General features: G+C 40.0%; 1 protein-coding gene across 10 annotated transcripts in view; it reads left to right on the forward strand.

The window, feature by feature from the left end:
- lrba (LPS-responsive vesicle trafficking, beach and anchor containing) overlaps positions 1 to 21,094 on the forward strand; it is a 194,415-nt gene that overhangs the window by 96,130 nt on the left and 77,191 nt on the right. For 5 of the 10 annotated variants that reach the window (XM_084365848.1, XM_084365851.1, XM_084365850.1 and 2 more), the window contains exons 37-39: positions 14,721 to 14,845; positions 15,159 to 15,173; positions 19,400 to 19,543. In XM_084365848.1, the coding sequence (XP_084221974.1) occupies positions 14,721 to 14,845; positions 15,159 to 15,173; positions 19,400 to 19,543 (284 nt within the window). The remainder of the gene's footprint in view (positions 1 to 14,720; positions 14,846 to 15,158; positions 15,174 to 19,399; positions 19,544 to 21,094) is intronic. The other 5 variants (XM_084365852.1, XM_084365856.1, XM_084365854.1 and 2 more) reach the window with 1 other exon arrangement.

Below are 21,094 nucleotides of genomic sequence, written 5' to 3' on the forward strand. Positions count from 1 at the left end.
AGTGTCCAGAGAGGATTCCCTCCACCAGGCAGAGGCAGTATCTATCGTTTTCGTGCCCTTGTCTGTCATCTAGTGTCAAGACAAAGACAGATTCACAGCCAGACAGATAGGTCGACTACCTGTTCATCCATACGTGTCTGTCCCAGTGTCTTGAGACTCAGGTGTACAACATGCCAGCCTGCTGTCTTTTTAAAGGAGGAAAAGAGTAAATGAACAGCCAGCGAGATGGCCACAAATGAAACAACTGGCAGATGTCATTTTTTTTCTCTCCACATCTTTCCATTTTTTTATTTCTTTTCTTTGAGCCCGGGTCCACTGAGCATCCAGACCGCCGCAGTGTTTATTTGGGTCGGGAATCATCTTTCATGTATATGACACCTAGACAAAGTCGACGGACAGAGAGGGGAGATGAGGGCAGATGACGGAGAACGCCAGCTCACAGTCTCTGGGGACATGCGCACTACTCTCCTCTTTTTTTCCCCCTTCTCATACCTTCTCTTTATTGCATTCTAATAGGCTGACTAATGTACCATGGAAATTCACTCTGGATGCAGGAAGCGGGGGAAGTAAAAAGGAAGGTGGTGGCAGCTTAGAAAAGGTTGAAGTGTGATGTAGAAGCAGTGTGCGCACTCTTTTTTCATCCAGAGTTGTTGTTGACTAGTGGAGTAGCCAGTCTGTTGGAGGCAAATGGAAACATTACTGAAGATGCAGAGGTTTAGGTGTGCTTCCCGAGCATTTGCTGTCCTCCTGCTTTGTCTTCTTCTGTCTTTATTAAAGCGGCATCAGCATGTTTTTTAGCCCTGGTTTATTCCAACAATGCTCACCTACATCTAGTCATCCCCAAAACACACAAAACACACACACACCTCGAGCACCAGCTCCTCTCCCTCTGCTCCTCCTCCCTCATATAAGCAGCTCATTTTCTGCAGCACCACTGCTCTAATGGACGCCCTTAGGCTAGAGGCTTCCCAGCCAAGGGACATCCATCTTTTGGCATGTCACACTCCCGCCCGGCAAAAAATCTTTGTGATGTGCACTCCAATTTTTCTTCAGTAAATCAAATCATCCTTCCTTCAGAAAGACGAATGCTTTAGGGTTGGAGTGTTATAGAGAAAATCAATGCCGGCAAAATTGAAACAGTATGCCCCCGTATTGATCGGCCTTGTGAGATCGAAAAGGAACAGCTTTGTAACTGTTCTGCTGGACAGTTAGCTGACCTGTAATGGACAAACTATTGATATTAGCATTACTATTTTATCTTGTGCTATGTCATTTCTCCAGCGCACTATTGAGGGAAAGAAGCCGGAGCAGAACATCCTCAGTTAGAGAAGGTTTTACCCTCTTATCCGCTAATGATACAGAAGATGGTGAAATGGTGTCTACACAAATACTAAAGGGGGCTTAGTCATACCACTTATCAGTTTTATGGTTGTTTTTTTTGGGTTTTATTTAAGGAAATCTTATTTCCTCTACATGATACCCCCATTAAACATACAGCATTTTATCTGATGCATTAACAAAGTAAGCGCAGAGCAACTACTACTGTGTATACATTTTCCCTTGCTCAAGAGGGCTGCAACTAAAAATCGTCTTTACTATAAGTTCATCCCAAGATTGTTTTTATGATTAATTGATTCTTGTTTAGCTATTGCTATTAAATGTCATAGAATTGTAAAAAAAAAAAAAATCATCACAACATCACTTCAAATTTTGTCCCAGCAACAGTCCAAAGACTGAAGGTATTTAACAGTGTTGAAAATTGTTATTATTTAATTCTCTGTTGATCGATTAATATCTTAATCAACTAGTTATTTCAACTCTACAGCATAGTATGTGATGCATACAAAGAGTAAACCCAGAGCATGTATTGTATCTGTTCTCCAGTATCTACACTACCCGTTAGGGTGGTAATTAACGGTTGTTTTTATTATCATTTAATCTTTTGAATAGTTCATGATTTAGGATTTATTCTTCAGTCTAAAAAATGTCAAAAAATTGTGAGAAATGCTCATCACACTTTCACAGAGCCCAGCGTAACATCTTTAAGTTACAGCCGCCACAGCATTCAGTTTATATGATATGAGACAGAGAAAGGCCGACACACGTCACATGTAAAAACCTAAAACAGTTGGATGTTTGATGCCATTTTTGCTTGATGAAGACTCAAACAATTAACACCTTGGCTTTATTATATGTCAATCAACTAATCTATTTATCGACTAATTGTTCCAATTCTCCAGCGCAGTCTGCAATGCAGTAAAAGACTAATCCCAGATCATATAATATATCTATTCTCTGGTACCTATTCTCCTCTTAATGCACCACCTCTGTGCTTCTCATGAAAGCTCCAACCAACAACTGTTTCTTGATCAGTTGATATTTGCATTATTTGATGATTGATTGATTTATTGTTTAATCTGAAATGTCAGCATGCGTTTAGTCATGCAAAATGTCCTGCACGATTTTCTACAGCTCAACTCATCATCTTCAAATTGCTTGTTATGCTTGACAGTAAAATGCCCAAAGATATGGCCGTAACCAGAGCATTTTTCCCATCTAATGACGCAAATGACGAGTCGATTTTCAAATTTGTTGTTTAAGCCCCCCAAAACTTACAAATCTTACGTATTAGGTTTTAACATCGAGTATTTCTGACTAAACAAACTACAATCAAATCCTAAATTCTTATTTATCTGAAGTTTAAAGTTCAAAACCCTAGATAATCGGCTTATATTAAATGTGTTGATGTGGCTTGATCATAATTTATTGAAAGGAGAAATCAACATAAACAACCTCTCAACTGTAATCATAATGAGATATTCCTAAATTCTGATCGGTGTCCTGACACGTGACATCTTCTTATTCCAACTTAGCTTCACAAACTATGAACGACTGAGAATACCGCCAACAAAAACACAAATACAGGATTCTGGCAATTGACATAACTTCTTCTTTCATCAATTGCTCATATTATAAAATTGTTTGAGTAAACTGCTTTTCAAAGCCTTTCATTTTCAATTAATCAACCATATGATTACAGCTCTACTGCTCATTGTTGGCTACCTTGTTAGTTTTGTCCCACTCATTGAGCCTCCTCCTCTGGATTGCAACTGGATCACCCTCCCAAGTAATCAATTAATTCCACTCTGAACATACCATGTGGTTGTGCTCACTACAGAGACGACATCCGTGTTCACATAGCACTTTTTAAATAAATGGCTGCGTGAGAAGCCGCCGCAGCCAGATTAATCTCTACTTGTATGCTTTCGTTCCAGACTTAAATCACAATTATGATACATAATACTGAATGTAATGCATGTGTTAAAGCAGAGGCCTGCACAGTGTCTGCGCTGCCTTGCGTGCATGTTTTATGGACACGCCGTACATTACGGCCGCGCTGGTACTGTGCACGCAGAGCTGAAAAAGGAAATGGGACTCCGGCACGTCAGTGGATATTATAACCATAGGAAACAAGAACATAACTGTTTAGAGTACACTGACTCTCGGAAATGCAGGACTCGAGAGGGGCAGGAAGACGGAGAGAGAGAGAGGGAGATGGATGGAACAGAGGATGAGAGAGAGATATTTGTTACTGAAGCATCAAAAGTTGAGATGGAGACAAAGACAAGACAGGGACATTTTTTTTCCACATCCTTTCCTCTTGCTGCAGTATATACTAAACCATAGCAATGAGTGATTGCACAAATCTGTATGTAAAAGGTTGAGAGCGTGTCTTGTTTGCTGGAAAACTCTGCAGCTGCAGACTTATCTGACCATCAGATAGCCTTTGTTGCATTTGGGAATAGAATAAACACTGTAGCTGGATCCCAAATCTTTCTTATTTGTACACCAGATTCTCCAATTGGATTCATTTCTGCACTCTTATTGATTATTATTTGCTTTCTAGTCATTGTAGCTAATCCTTGTGTTTCAGGATGTTTATTAAAGTGCATCTGCAGTGGGTAATCGCTGACATTAGCTCTTCTTTACATTTAAAAAAAAAAAAAAAAAAAGTTCATGTAGGCTACAGTACTTAACTGGTCATTTTTAACTGATAATGGCTTTTGGTTTGCTTATAAATTCTTGCCGTCTAAACACAAACATGACCCGCTGTACCGTGCAGTGGCAGCTGGAGCAGTCCGCAGCTCCCGTCTCATCCAAGGCGGAGACAGTTGTTTCCTTTAGTCCAGATTCCCGACTACTTCAAAACCAATTAGCTGGGGCTCAAGTTGTATTCATCTATCTGCCTTGATACAGTCATAAACATATAGCATAAACATACTGCACGAAGCAATGCGAGCCTGCCTTCGCTTATGTTCATCTCTGTAAACGAGACTCTTTGTATCTCCAATGCCAAAGTCCTTAAACGGGTTTAAAGTGAAACCCTCCACGTCATTAATCATGCACAGTGACATGTGTCTGGGACAGAGAAGTTGCGACGGGGACAAAAAGGATGTTCCTTAAATCTCTTGGGGTGACTGTTAAAGTCTGACAGGCTCGCGTTCCATCAGTTACATAAAATAACGTGCCACGAAGGCCCTACCGTGCAGTCTGGCTCATGGATATGAATTAGAATATGGCCTTAATGATAACATTTACCTCGACTGTATATACAGTACAGTGGCTGGGGCTGTAAGGAATAGTAACAAAGTGTCATGGCGGAACATATTAACAGCTGATGATGTCCATATGTTAGCATGCTTAAGTGTTGCAGTGTAGTCCGAGACTCAAAAGATTATACTCAGAGGAGCGTTTAAGATGACAAGGAAAAGACACGTGGTTAACTTAAAACTGGTACTTTTAATCATTATTGTGGAAATGGTTTATAACTTATGGATTTAGTTTTAATGCCATCTGCCATGTTGCAAATATATTCATGTGAACTGATTTACAGTGGATGGTAGTCATAACAATTCATTATTTAAAAAGCCCATTTAGGGCAAGGAATGAAATATAATATTCAGAATTATGTTTTCATTAGTGAATAATCACCTGAAACTGAATGAGCTTTTTATGTCTACAGATGAGTGGGTCCTCTTCCACAGAGGCCACCATGTTGCACCAAGTTTTATCAGTAGCAAAGAACAGACTAACCAAACACTGGCTCTAGAGAAGGCCTTTCATTTTTGTTGCCATTGTACAGGAGCATGAAACGAGGGGTGTTCAGTTAGTTGCAATCTCCAACCTAACCACTAGACGCCACTAAATCCTACTCAATGCACCTTTTAATAGTGGATCTTGTTACGATACAAAGCAATGATCCTGAAGTTGTTGTTTTCAATGACTGGCCTACGTTTTAGCAAAGTTTATTTCTGAATTTTGTTAATAAAACTTTGATAATTAAGTGTATAGACACGTGTGGACTGATGGATATCCCCCTAACCCTTCCTTAACCTTACCAAATAGTTTCTGTGCCTAACCTAACTAAACCACAACATTTTTGCAATGTAAATAATAGTCTTAACTTGTCATAATAAGCGAACTGTTTGTCTGCAAATTTTATCTTGAAAGTCTAAACTGGTGTTGCATAAAACATATCATTGCTAAGTTGACCATAAATCCCTTCACATGCAAAACTGACACTAGGTGGGTGGATATGCGTTATAGTTTAAAGTTTAACTCCACCGACCAATCTGTTTTTGACAATAAATGTACTAAAGATCAGCCTCACACCAATTTGTGATGTAATTTGTGGACATTTCTTTAAACCAGATGATTATCATTTCTTCAAATCCTTCCCTCTGGAGTGGCAGTATTATTCACAATGATAGGTTTCTATAATGTGTCACCCAAACTGAAGGAGAAAATCTACAAGAGCTTTTCCGTTACCGATTTACCATAAGCCATTTACATCCTTGAGATCCTCTTTTGGTTTTTATGCCATCAGTTTTGTCCGTCCTCTTCCCGGCAGCTTGGAAATGTAATGGGATCCTTGTTATGAAGTATGAAAGAAGGCCGCCATCCCAGAAAGACCAATTACACCATCCTACCTCGCTGCCTCGCTGCTCACAGCCCAGTGTGACTCTGTAGCAACTCTCAGATTTATGAGTTTCATATACCCTTAAGAAAGTATATGGCCTTGGTGGAGCAAGGTCATGATAAAAGGGTGCTGATCAATATCTGAATGAAAAACCATTTGGGAAGTTTTTAGGGCTTTTCTTCTCCTCCCTGCCAGGATGCAATATCTGCACAGTATCGATTGTCCGGGGCCAGTAGTTAGTCAAAGGCTATCTCCTTTGACTAACCCCTTTGCAGCGTGTCAGCCCCCCCTCTTCCTCGTGATAGATTGGTATGCTTCCAGCCACTGTAATTACACCATGGCACCAGCAGGTCATTTATTTTGCTACTTTCACCATTTGCCAAAAAATCGCCTTTATCTTCAGAAGCCAGCACTTTCTTGTGCAACCAAAGCCGGAAAAAAGCCACATAAAATACCAAGGTCCTCGCTTTAGAGAGCGGAAGACTGAGGATCATCCTTTACTCATAGATCTTCGGCTTGTATTGCTGCTGTAGATTTACTTTACACCCCCCATCCCCGAGTTCAAGCTCAGCACCACCCAAAGAGGATAGAGCAGGGGAATTCAGTATGTAAGCTTTGTGACCAGATCTGCGACTAACGATCTGCATTTCCTATTTATCTACTGATTATTTTCATGATAATCCCATTAATAGTTTAGTCTGTACAATGCCAAAATATATTGTGACACATGCTTGTCATAATTTCCCAGAGCCCAAAGGGACGTCATCAAAATGCTTCTTTTGTCCAACCAACAGTTAAAAACCTGAAGACTCTTCATTTACGTTCAGAAATGACAGAGAAAAGCAGCAAATCCTTACATTTAGGAAACTGGAACCAGCAAATGTTTGACATTTATCTTCAAAAAATGACCTGAAAAATGAATTGACTAAAAAAGTAGTCGTTGATTAATTTTCTTTTGATTGTCTAATTAACTAATCGATTAATCGATTAATCGACTAATCGTTGCAGCTCTATCTGTGATGTTAAGAACTCATATTGATAATAGATGGATTTACATATTAAAACACTCTAAACACTTTAAATAATGGAAAACAGAATGAGGAGAAGAATAACAAACACTCCACAATGCATTATACAGTGTATGGGCTTATTTCTATAGAAAGTCTAATTATAGAATAACAGTAAAAGCAGTGATTACAGCTGAAACTGGCTCAAAAGTGCAGTATAGTGTCAGATGTTCAGGAGAGGTGAGGTAATACGACACCAAAATAAAACCTCTATTATGAGTAACATAATAAATCATTAAAAAAAAAATTTTTTTTATTAAAATTCAAGACCGCGACTTTTATCGGGGGCAATTCTTTCTGTTTTTTCGCGAATGAAGAGATAACTACATGGCCATTATAGTTAGTCAGACTTCTGTTTATATGATCGTCTCAATCACCTCGCAGTGGAATTGCTGCACTTGACACACACACACACACACAGACAGAGGCACGTACACTGTGCAGTAAGTGTTGTATAATGGGCACAGCCGTATGATGGAGAGAGGGGAGGAGGTGCTCATGAATTGCAGACAGCCTCGCTAGATGAGATTGCCGAGCCTCCTAGTCCTGCATCAACGCTGAAGCAGGAAACACAACAAACTATTGTACAGAGTTTAAGGGAGAGGGAGACAATGCTGATCTGTTTATTGTGTAGCCTAACAAGCGAGATGAGCTGAATTTTCATCATGAATTATCCTCAAATTTAGGATGTTTTGCTTTTTAAAAAGTTTACAATTGTATGTTTCAAAAGTAGTGTTTCTGTGAGGTTTTATATACGACCCCTAACTATGTCTCTCACTATAATTACGTTCTTGACTTACCGTACATATCTCTTGATCATTTTTTCTGACCGTTGTGTTTACATGCAGGTTTGTTTACATAAGAATGTCACCAACATTTCAGCCAACATGATGCCAGCATAAGTTGCAGGGTTTTCCCTGATATTGTAAGACTTGGGCGCGGTGCCTTTACATTTTCCGACTTTTTATTTATTGTTTATGTTGTATGGTTTTATTTTATTCACGTACTATTTTTCAATATTTTTTCTAATTCTAACTTCTTAACATTAACAATTAAAAGTTCATAGTATTTTATCAGTGGCATAAAATGACAGTATGGTTTACCGCAATTATTTCTGAGACAAAATATCATCCCAACAAAATATGTTATCGTGACAAACCTACCCCTTACTGGTTTTGGCGTTTGAGGTGATTAAAAAAAAATAAAAAAATTCTCCACAGACCTCCAATCTCAGCTGACCTTGAGCCTCTTCTCCGCTGTGTTTTTCTTTTGGGGTGTGTTGGAAACGTGAGTACGTGCACTCAAATTTGTCATACTATTCAAGATCAGCTCTGAAAGCTAGAGGTCAGAAGATTATTACAATGGGCCAGTAATGGCAGAATTATGCAACTCCGGTCCAGTGGATGCCCTCATTACCTCGCAGTAGTGGTGATAAATGGCCTTAAATGCATGTTGTCAAAATCACAGGAAAAATGTGACCCTTCATCAAAAATACAGATGGTACCACTTCAGCGATGTAGCAGGGGAAGTCTGTGTATACTATTTATTATGTAATTGATGCTTAGATAATTTTAATAAACCATGAAGCTATGTTAACATTAAACAATAAAGTCAAGTAGAGGCAATATTTTTCATTTGATTTTTTTTTTTTTTTTTTTTTTACAGCTTTCCTTTCTTTGGTCAATATTTACTACCTTACTAAACACAAACATTCTTCCTTTTACCTTCCATGAAATCTGATATAATTAGTCTGGCTTTTTTGTTGGTGAATTTACACTGAGTGTAATTGCTGCTAATTGGAGGCTGCACACTAAGCTGGTGGTAATTAGGGCTCGATTTGCATTATTTCATTTGGCTGCACTGCATTGTGGGGAGTCTGAAGCCTTTTGCCTCCCACCCATGGGAGTACTTTCATCCTCACAAGCCGGTGATGTTGTAGAGATGCAATATCACTCCCTCTTTTTTTTTGCAGATCTCTTTTTGAAAGCTCTCGGATAAATTGGAGTTAATTGGGAGGAGTGGTAGGTCCTCATATTGTCTTGGTAATGAGAGCGTGTGCACTCTTGTGTGGTAGCAGCAAATTCAGTGAAAAGGGAGTTAAAAGCAAAGCATGTAAATGTACATCGACTTTATTTCAGTGTAAGTGAATTCATTTTTTTTTTTTTTTTTAAATCTCTAAGCAAGTATATGCTCCCCTTTCTTGGATATGTTTTTACAAATTCTTCCTCACAGATCAGACGCAGTGTTGGATCCCTTACTGCACGGCATTTAAATTCATATTAAAAATGGACAAATTAAATGACTTGATCCTGTGATTAATGATAAGGATGTGCAAAATAACATATGGACTGTCATTTGAGGGGATAAGATGGAAATGTTGGCGGGTCTGTGACCCGAACATTACCTCTGGTAAATCTTGTAAACAACATTAGCTGAGGTGAATTAACATACACACATGTAGATGGTCTCCTGTGAACCTCATTGGAGTGGCAAGGATAAGCATTAATGCACATGTAGAAAATCACTCCGGCAAGACTTAATCATGCCAAACAATTTCAGTGGGAAGGTATTTGGTCCTGTTTTCATTTTAATTTGAGTCTGGAGATACCGTCGAAGCCATGGCTGCCACCGTTTGACAAAGAGCCAGCGCTCAAGCAACCAGTCCTCAACATGACAAATCCTCAATCTATTCCTGCTCTCCCGTTTCTTCTAAACACATGGTTTATGCAAATCAAAGCAAAATGATCTTGGGGATAGCAGCAATGTTTGAGCAATTTGAGGGCCGCCAATAGGAACTGGCATTAATATAAAATAAGCAAGGAGAGAAATCTCTTCTGCATATGCAGGTCTCATTGACTGTACCCAAATTAATTTAGCAGAAAGGTTATGAATGACTGTTTGTGCCAGAGTGCAGTCGCTTGTGGTGATATATGAAAGCATATTCACTCTGCTTGTCCTGCTTCGTATGATAAAGGTCATGTTATTTACATATTATCAAATGCTTTGGAGAGCACCCCATGCAAAAAACAGTAATATTTTCTTTACCTCTCCATCGTCACTCAAGGTACATTCCACCTTTCCCAGCAAGCTGAATTTATTTTAAATAACTATAAATAATAATGAAGAAAAACTGGAAGCGTTCCTGTTCTAATAACAGTTTCTAATGTCAGTTTTAAAAACAAAATAACTTTTAAGCCTGAAAATGGTGAAAAAAAGCTGTGGTGCATCCATCTCTGGATGATCCTGTGTGATTGAATCCTGATGGATGGCGATCATTTGTCCTTGTCAGCAAATGAACAGTTGTGCCATATAAATAGCAGCGCTATCAAACTTTCAGGACCTGCAGAGAGAATCTATTAACATGTTTAAACCGGCCATTTGATGATGATAAGAAGTGGTGGCCCTCGTACACAACTATGTAGGATCCTACAAATCCAAATGTGATATGATGATTAATAGAGGTGGCTTGGAGGTGAAATGGGATTGTTAATTTTTGTTTAATTTTAGTTTCTTAATGCTAGATTAGTATTATATTTAGGATATGATTAAACCTTAATACCCCCCTAGGGAAATTGGGTTGGTGCGGCAGGAAACTGTAATATTCAATACAGTAAAGGAAAGAAAATGGCATCGAGACTCGTGTATAAGATTAACAAGATCAAGAGAAATATTTAAACTTTTCTTTTTTGTTTGTTTTTGGTTGAAATAGTTACCATTTTTTGTCTGTATACTTAACATTGACTTAAGCAACCCAATCACCAGAATGAATATTTGCGGCGCAACTCTGCAAACCACAGATATGTTGAAACCTTACGTTTCTTTGTGTTGAGAGTATGTTTCTTTATTTTCGGTTTTTCAGTTTTATGTTGTGACAGTGCTGTGCTTATGGACCTGTTAGGAAATACCCACTAGAATATGGTTTGGAAAACATCATGTTTTGGCTTTAAATGCCAGGTTTTGCCACCACAGACATGCCTGGAGCTGTCTCAACCTCTCGCTAAAAATACCCGGTGGTTTCACGCTTACAAATGTTGAAACGCAGACAGCGGTCTCTGGCTAGCTGTGATGCCTCCACCTTCCTCTCCTCCCGACATGGCAATCAGCTCATATACATGTAATGTCAATATGATATGACACATACTGTTAAAATGTCATTATGGTACGTATGACACGAACAAATTTAAACTCTCCTGTGGTTTGCAGGAACGTGAAATGCCAGCATTTCATTCTAGACACTGCATCAGACTTGTGCTTTAAAAAGATTCATCACATTCAAATAATGGGATTACAGTTGTCAGCGGTCATTTCACACTGGCATTCACACTCTGTTATAAGTAAAAGTGCTTCTTGCTTGTTATTTGGCTAAAAAGAAAAACACCCACGTGTCAGGGAATAGTTTATTGTAGAGGACATAGTTGATGTTGTTCACTCGGCCCTCCATTTTTCTAAACGCTGTTCTTTCTGAATAAGCATTTCATTAATCCTGAACCAGCGCTCATACCGAACACTCCTCACAATTAAACCATTTATTTTGTATGTCACCTAACCATGCCAGATCTACTTGGACGCCTGCTCTGTTTTGATGTAAATGGACAATTTAGTAGCACAATTGAAATCTTTAAGGAGCCCACCAGTAAAATATCTCCTTTCAGTGTGCTGGTGGTTTGTGTTGAGTTTATAAAGTTGAAGGCATGACTGTTTTGTTAACTGATTAGGGAGAAAGAGCATCAGGGCCACATAAAAAGGAGAAACTTGAGCTCCTCCATTCGTCCTCTGTGTTGGTAAACTTCCTTAAATTTACAACTCCAGAGTCCTGAGGAGAATCCAAAAGATGTTTAAAAAAGGACAGAGAAAAAGGTAATTACTATTTACTACCTCACATAAAACTCTTCCGGACTGTGTTTCATCAGTAGCCAATGTGGTCTACATTAGACAAATTCTCCTTCATGCACACAAACTCAGAGTGAGGCTAGCAGTGATATATATTCACGTTTTTGCTCGGATTTAAAAGAGCACACACTCCCTCTGTCAGATTATCTCTCCCCCACTTTCATCATCAGACAACAGTCACTTGAGGCTTAACGAGCGGGCCTTCCAGACACCTTTTATGACCGAACTAATTACTAATTACACAAGTGGTTGGCGTGAGCCACAGCACAACGCTGGCCCTTTGTTATTTTAATTGTTGTTATTTTGAAGAATGGTGCTTCAGTAAATTCTGCCAAGGATGCCCTAGGAGGATGGATGAGCTCTGAATAATTTATCATCTTTGTGGAAACACACTCGGTGTGTGGTATGGGGGGTTGCATAGCGCCGTACATCTCCATTCTTGTTACGGCGGCCCTCTCATTGGGGATTGATGACGAGGTATCTTTCATCGTGCGTCCACCTCTTCTAGCCCCCCCATCATTAGGACTTCCATTGTCGCCTGTTCATGGCGCACTGGATGAATATGACTGGCAGAGGTGGTCCCCCCATGCCGTGACTAATTACTCCAGCCAATGGCTCCCCTCCTGATGGATTAATGTGTATTGTGCGAGTCGGACAGACCCCCCTCCGCCATGAGATGAGAGACGAGTGCGTCCTGATTTGGAGCGGTGCGCCATGCACAACCTTGATAATTATTTTCATAGATGAATACCATCGCAGGCAGGATGATGAAGTGGCCATTTGCGTTCAGAGACTATCACAGGCAAACACGGAGCAGGGTCTTTGTCACCAGCGAGAAATCTGGTCCTGCACAGACCTGCGTCCCATGTGTCTTTCCAAGTTGCATTCTGAGCGCATGCACACAATCTCTCTCCTGATTCACTGCTCTGAATATACAAAATCTACATTCCCATTTTTGCCATATTCCAAATTTCCCATCTCCCCACATTTGAGTCGTTCTCTGTGGCTGTCTTCTGTGCACTGAATTAAATGCCCTCTGCAGAGTCTTTTACATCCAGACTGAAGATATGAACCGCAGCCATTCTCAACTCGTCATCCAGCCTTTTGAGACAGATTTCTTTTTTTCGTCTAAATAAATCAAATAATCAATGGTTTTCATTACCCAAGGACGTACAGGGTTTTAAAGGACCCGCTTGGAAATTGTATTTATTTTCTTGCGTAAAGCTCCTTTCCCTTTTAGAGGCCCCTGTGTGATCATTGGTGTTGGACTGAAGATTTGTGAGGAGCCCCCGGCCAGAGCAGCATTCAAGAGTAGATCCCATAAAGTATGCTGGGGTTCTCCCGTCATAGCTTATGCCACTGAAACCATAAACTGTGTCTTCCTACACATTCACAGGATACACTGCAGCCACTTAAGACTAACCTGGTCATGGTTTTGTTTTTATTGTTTTAGATATATTTTGTATGGTTTTAACCTTGGTATATCTTTCTTGTGATACTTTTTTTAAAACCTATTTCAATAATCCAAAAACTGTGGAATATAAAACCATTGTGCACCCATGTGGTTTTAGGAAGCACATATCTCAATTTGAGTGTCGATCCTTCTGGTCTTATTTTTTTACTATTCACACGGCACGGCAGAATTAAAGACATTTACAGTATTTCATGAGCCATGGTAAATTGTTGCAATGGGTTTTAGGATCGTGTAATGGTGAACAAAAACCAACAAAACTAACTCCAGCACAAGCCTTGACTAGGATTTTCTTATTTCCTAAAAGTGTTTTTCTCATGAGAACATCTATTCGACTGGAGTCAGACAGTCAGGATTTAGTCTCACTGACGACCAAACTGCGTGTTGTTTTTCCCTCCCCACCTGAGTTGTTAATCATTAACACATGAGCTGTTTTTACTTTTAAAAAAGCGGATCTCAGTGCTGCGTAATTAACACACGGACATCTTTGTTGTGCACTGAAAAGTTCTTCAAATGAAAAACTCTTCAAACCGGAAAGGAAAAAATTGCTTATGGAATGAGAAAAATGATTTCCTTACACTTTGTTGAGCCTTGAAGCTATGGGTAATGAATATTTTAGATTATATTTTAATTAGAATCACTTTCAAAAATAGAAGTGATATTTCATCATAGACAGGTACACTGTGTACACGCACAATGCTATGTGGCAGTGGCTCCTCATTAAAAGTTAACACTTTCTTTTCCTTGAGAGCAAGATGATTTACTGACCGGTTCTGGTAAAGGGAGATGTAAATTGGAAAGAAAAATGGGTGCTGTAGACATTGATTAATATTGGTAATGCTATCCACCCCCTCCTCTGTGTTTGTAATGGCCTTCTCCTTATCCTGCTAGCCATGAGCCCCTGACAAGAGGTATCCTGCTGGGCTTGAAATGAGCCTGGAATGGAAGCACGTGCCACAAAAGTGTGTGGAAAATGATCAAGCTGTCGTTTGCTCATTCCACTGTGATGTACTTAGTGCTGAGTTCACCTTTCAGAGAGAGGGAAGCAGTGAAGAGAAAGTGAAATAAAGCGAATACCTTATCCTCTGAGATGCAGACACTGTCATTGTCAAAGACAGGGATACAATGATTTGGGGTCAAAGTTTGATTTTTTTTTTTTTCTTTTTTAAAGAGTGATTCCGAGGGTTAAAAAAAACCACCAAACACAATGCTGGCTTTATGCATGCTTGCTCGGACCGAGTGCTAATGCTGGGCTGCTATACCATGCTGGCTGGTAATTGCTAACACATGTGCTACCTCTGTCTCGCTGCAGTCGGCCGAGGGAGTTCTGGCGCCTGGACTACTGGGAGGACGATTTAAGGCGGCGACGTCGCTTCATCAGGAACCCCTCCGGATCCACTCACTCGGAGGCTACGCTCAAAGCGGCGGCCGAACACGGTCAGTCCCATCCTCCAAGTCCCCGCCTGTCATTAGCACCCCCTTTTCTCACTCACTTGGTGGTAGCGCCAGGTACAAGGTAATAAAAATTAGTCTTCCCGTCGCAATAAAAGATTTATTGTACCACAAGACACAGTAAAATAGCACCCTCATTTGAATTTCACAAAGGTAATTTCATACCCTGCCACCCATTATGCAAAGCTGAGCTAATAACCAGCCTGAGTGTTAGCATGCTTTCAAAATTCAGTTTTGAGACGCTATGAATGAGATGAAATGTGAAATTTTTGTTTTTTTTCCCCCTGCTGCCCAACAGTGGCTGATATCAGTGGTGAGTAACATTTATGCTCCCTCCTTTATTTCTTCCCTTATTGAGATTTCTGCTTCTGAACGAGGCGTCATTTGTGCCTCTGATGCATTCCTCTGCAGGATAATTAGCAAGATCAGAGGAAAACATAATATAATTCATACCTTTTGTTGTCAAAATTCAATTTGTTTTTAGATGTATAATTAACCCGGATAATTTATTGCTTTAATGTCTTTAATGTTAGACAGTAATACGTTTTATTGGTCCCTCAGGTTAAATATTATGCTAGTGAAACACAAATTGAAGTCTACCAAACACTGTCATTGAACGAAGAGTCCACATTGTACTAAAAGTCAGGGAACGTATAATTGGATTTGGAAAAAATACTCTATTACTCGAAGTGCAGAGTTGTCATTAAAACTAACAACATTGATTTCTTTTTCTTTTGTATTGGAATAGGTCAGATCAATATCTCATTGTTTCTGTGGGCTTCTCTATAAAGACAGGTGCTGATTTTCAATAAACCTCGTCTGAGAGCGACTTAACGCTCCCAGCAGTCGCTTATAACCGGAGTATCTAAATGACACATGTCCCCGCATTAAAACCAGGAGTCGCATTTCTCTCCTAGAGTTCATGTAATCTCTCATTTCTGCAAAGATCCAGCACACACAAGGGTTTGCAATCATCGTCATGCTGGGCCTACATTTACCCGCTCAATCAATTACTCTCACCAATAAACGGCCAAAGGCGTCCTCAATGTGTCACCTGCAAAAGTCCCCTTAAATGTGACATCATTCCCAAAGACAAATGGCAGGTGTGACAGGAGTCAATACGAATGTGATCTAAAAGCAATAAGTGTTGGGGATCCCGGGATCCTGGGAGACTCCCGGTCCGTAGTAATGGCTGCACTGCGGCGGCAGCTGGAGGACGAGGCCGAAGCCAGCTGGTCGCTGTTCTTCTGCAGCAAGCAACTGAATTTTACTTTGTTTCCATCTTAATTCCTCCTCGTTTTCCCTTCAGCTAGTTCATGACACAAAACAGACACATCACTTATGTTCTGTCATGACTTCTTTAAGCTAATGAAAATTTGTTGAAGCTGTTCAGGCATTTTTGTCTAGTTTTCATTTTTATTCAAAACCATTTCAGCTGCATATATTCATCACTTGGGGGGGAGAAAAGACGAATTCCTGCAAACAACATTTGGTTTCAAAGTCGAGTCTGTGTAAAAATAGCCAGCAGCCAGTTGCGGCAAGGGTATGCTACCTCAAGAGAGAATACTGCCTGGCTGAAGTATGGGAATATATCATTAAAATAACTCTTTGACATTGAAGCCTGACGGCATCCATTTTCTGATGTAACCTTTCGTCTTGTTTTAGTCGACCCGACATTTGTTACGGAAGTGCAGCTCAAGACGAGAAAGCAGGGCTGAGTTTTCAAACGGGGCACAAAGGTCATATCTGGCTGTAATTATATTCATCAGATGCAGAGGAGAAAATGCAGCCTCACTCCTTAAGAAAATATTTAGTATGAGACCAAGTCTGAATTTACCCTAATTTCCTAGCTACTTGTGGCTGCACTTTTCACATCTCATGCATGATCATAAAATTAAAGGCAGTAGAAAATATTTAGCATTTTTTACTGAGTGATCTATAGCAACATTTCTTCTTTGATTCCTCTTTAAGAAGAAGGAAATGTATGTCTTTACTTTTTTAAACATGGAGAAAAATGTGCATTTCTGTGTTAAGGATAACTGTTATCATTCATACTGCGCCAAGATGATTTCCACAGGAGAGTTTGTGGCTGCCAGTAGCCTTCAGTAGGCTGTTATGTATTTATGGCTGGAAAGAACCATCTTTTCTGGGGATTGATTTGGTCTGGTCCAAGGCCCGTGTAGCAGAGGTGGCAGAGTAAATACCTGAAGACTAATGTCTCTGTTCTGGTAATCAATACTCGCCTCATGACCACACTCCTGGCTACGTTCCCGTTAAAAACAAATTTGTTAATTTTGACAATTTAATTGCTGTGACCATGCATGCCTTGAGTTGTATAAGCAGGTAGTTGAACCTCTCGGCTGGGGAAATGGGGGACTCGGAAAAAGTATAACCTGTCGGGATTTACGCCATTTCTGCTCCCTGCGTGATGAGTGATGAGGTTGAAGTGTGGGTTTCTTTGTTTATGTGGCACCGCACGCTCTTTGCGTAGATTGTTTATCATCTTTTTGAATTCTGCTTTAAATTTAAATGACACCGTAAAATTGTGAATTAACATCTCCATTTTCTAAATCTATTTTTCATTATCGCTGCTATTAGTATTATTCAAACCTCTTTTATTTATAGTTATTTTCATATTCTACACGAGTACACGTGGATATTTTTAGTCTAGTTGATACAAGTTTCTACTCTAAGGTTGTTCATTTGATTTTCCACAGACACACACAAACACACACACACACACACACACACACACACACACACACACACACACACACACACACACACCACCGAAACCTCAAAGTTGTAAAAGAAGAAAAAAATAAACAGTCTCTAAACAGTCTGAAGTTAGCACGTCACTTATGTGCACATTTCTTTTATCTACGCCTGCTGATAAGTGACGCAACTCTGGTCAAAATAGCTTTAACTGATGTTCTCAGAGTATATTATACTGAGGTACTATTAATAACTTGTTTTTTTAGGGTAAATGAAAGGAGCATAGTTTAAGGTCAGCCCAGTAGTGACGAGGTTTAGTTGCTTCAGACTGTCTTTGTCAGGCTTCGTGCTGTATGTTAGCAGTAGTTGTATATCAGGGTGAGAGTTGCCGAGCATGTTTACAGCTGAATGCAACGAGGTTCGAATGCAACTGTTTTTAAAGCTCCTGATCAGCCCTCCTGTCCACTTGCTTTGGTGTGAATACAATGGCATGTGGTACGTATTAGAGGAGCTGGTAGTAATTTCGGTGCTGCTAACTAAAGAATCCTCCTGGGAGGCTTAATTACAGGAAGACCATTCTAAATATCAGTGAGCTGCATATTTTCCATGACAAGAGATTTTTTATCCCAGCTCTCGCTGCAGTTTCAAAGCATATAGCCACATGACGCTGCTGTGCATTTTTAGGAAGTGCAATCGATCTCCCCTCAGGTGATGTTAAAGAAAAAAGTCCACTGGTGTTCAGCGTCTCGCTGGATGGAAACTGCGTTGCTCTTACTCGAACGCTGGATTAGAAAACATGCACCGAAGCAGCGAGAGCTCTCACTATGACGCCAGCTATGTTAACAACGAGGCAAGACTCGTCAGCCACTCGTTGTCTGTGGATCCTCAACATGCACCACTGGGGAATGCACGGCTCTCTAAATGTTTGCAGATTACCGTTTTTCTTAAATAATCCGTTTGGAACCTCACGTCATGTTCAGTTGAAATCATGGGCGGTGTGTGACCCCCTTTAAATGTGTTTGAATGTTTGTGTGAAATGGTGTTTTGCTTTGATGTATGTATAAGAGCAACATGCATTTAGGGTTCTGATTATGTGTGCCTTTTGTCTCTATTTTGTGTTTTTGGTTTGCTTGCAAGTCTGAAAACGCCAACACAAGTCAGCAGTAGTTCTTGCTGATGGACCGAGGCTGAACAGCAGTGTTGATCAACTTTGCAAATAGTTTTGTTAGAGAGAGAGAGAGAGAGAGAGAGAGAGAGTAAATCCAATGTGCTCGATAAAAGTTTGCCTTTTTTCTGTTGTAAAAACAAAGTTTGTATTCACGCTGGTAAGCTGACAAAAACAAGATATTAGAAAGATAATGTTTTAAAAGTTCACAGGCTGTGTTATTGTAAAAGTGGTAAATTAATGTAGTTTTAAAAATAGAGTAGAGATTATACTCAGATTTAGATTTTATGAGGTTGTTCTGATAATCACTAATTTGAACGGACAGCCTTCATTTTATTTACAGCTAGTAGCTTAAACTCAGGCAGAAGCTGATGCCTCAAATTTTACCACAACTACAGTTTTAATAAATCTGTTATGTGGAGTAAAAATAACTCCACTGCTGTGAAATTGTTGTTTAAAATATTTGTCTGTTTTTTTTAAGCTGTTTTGTTTTGGTTAAAAATAAAATCAACTCAAACTTCTCATCACTGAAACTGTGAAAGCCGTCAGACTCTGCTCTGAAATAAATCCAACAGCTTGATTGCGTTAACCCACAACACAACCTGTAACTGGTAATGTATTTAAAGGTAAAATAAAAAGGCCCCTTTCCCTCCCTGCAGCGTCCGAGGAGGATATTCTCAAAGGGAAGCAGTCCATCAGGAGTCAGGCTCTGGGAAATCAAAACTCGGAGAGTGACTCATTACTGGACGGAGACGATGACACTCTGTCATCCTTAGAGGACAAGGACCTGGAGAACTTAACAGGTAACGAAACGGCTCATCCTCCTCACCTCTCAGTCACTCTCAACCCTGCAGCCCAGACAAAATAAAGTCATTGTAATTTCTGTCAGGATTTCACTGATTTTCCCAGATGACGTTGCTGTTTATTTTAACATATCTTGACGTATTAATTGTTTCAAAGTGCAGATCTCTTATGTGCATTATACCTCTGGAAAGCTCGTTCCTTATGGCACTACTATGCAAGGAGAGTGCTGCATGAAAACACACTATCTGCAGTTTTCTGCCTGCCACTGGAGGTCTTGCCTCACAAACATGCACACACACTGGCCTGAGCAGCGACTCTCTAAACATTTTTTTTTTTTATCCAGCAGTAGCCGAGCTTATCCCAGGACACTGTTTACCCTGCTATCTGATTCAAGAAAAGCAGCATCGCCTTAGTAAAAAAACTTCTATGCACAAGCTGGTGTTGTCAGCCCTTTGTTGCTTTTCATACATCTGCTATTTAAATAATCTTAATTAAATATCATATAGTCTGCTAATCGGATTGCAGCCTAATCCTCATTTTTATGTGCAGCGCCCACCAGACTAAGCTGCATTAATGGGGCTCAGAGTCCTATTAAAATAACGCTACTGGATGACAATAGGATTAAACGTTGAATCCTGTCTAATAAAGTGATGTGTACAACAGCGAGGACCGAGCAGAGGAGAGCTTCAGCTTTTTCTCCCCTTAAGCAGCTGTCTGCTTCAGGTGTAATTGAATGTCTTTGACTGGATGGAACAAAAAAGAAAAAAAAAAAAAATGTTATTTCAACCCACGGATAACATGTCAGTTCTCGCGGGGTTCACGAGAGGCAGAGGAGGAATGAATATCTATCTGTTTATTCCATCCGTTTGCATGAGTGTGCGGAGGGGCGCTCTGGGAAATCAAGCCGGGCTCCGAGCCTCCTCTCTCCGCAGCGCACATCTGCAAATACAATGCCTCATATGTGCTGAGCCCGGGCAGAGCCTCCACCCACAGCTCCCCTGAGCCGGGCTCTCATTGTCATACTGGCATAAATTAAGATTGATGAGAGATTAAACAGAGCTTCAACCAAGCAGCCGCGATCAATGACTCCTGACTGACAGCTGATTTCTGACGATTATGTCTCAAAAGTTTTACACTTTTTATTATTATTATTATTATTATTTTTATTGTTTCAGCGCGAGTTTTAGGACACTTCCTGCTGTAATCTTTTATTTTTCTGAGCTGCATGCATATATCATAGTGTGCAGCCCTATGGTGTTTTTTAGTTGATCTTGAATGTGTCGATTAATCGCACATTGCCAATCGCATGAGGGAAACTGCAGTGTTTAGCCGTAGCATTTAGCCTCACTATTATAATGCAACTCTAATGCAAAAACACGCATACATGCACGTAATATTCCTGATAAACAGGCTGAACTTTAAAAACAGACTTCAATGATCGTTTGTCTTCGCCACGTGTTCCTCATTAATAAAACCTCGTCCAGGTCTGAAGGCCCACACTGTGTTTCATCAGCTCAGTGAAATCCCTTGTTAACTTTTATAAGTTTACC

The sequence above is a fragment of the Pagrus pagrus genome (genome assembly GCF_965226575.1).
Source record: "Pagrus pagrus genome assembly, chromosome: 2".
Lineage (NCBI taxonomy): Eukaryota > Metazoa > Chordata > Actinopteri > Spariformes > Sparidae > Pagrus > Pagrus pagrus.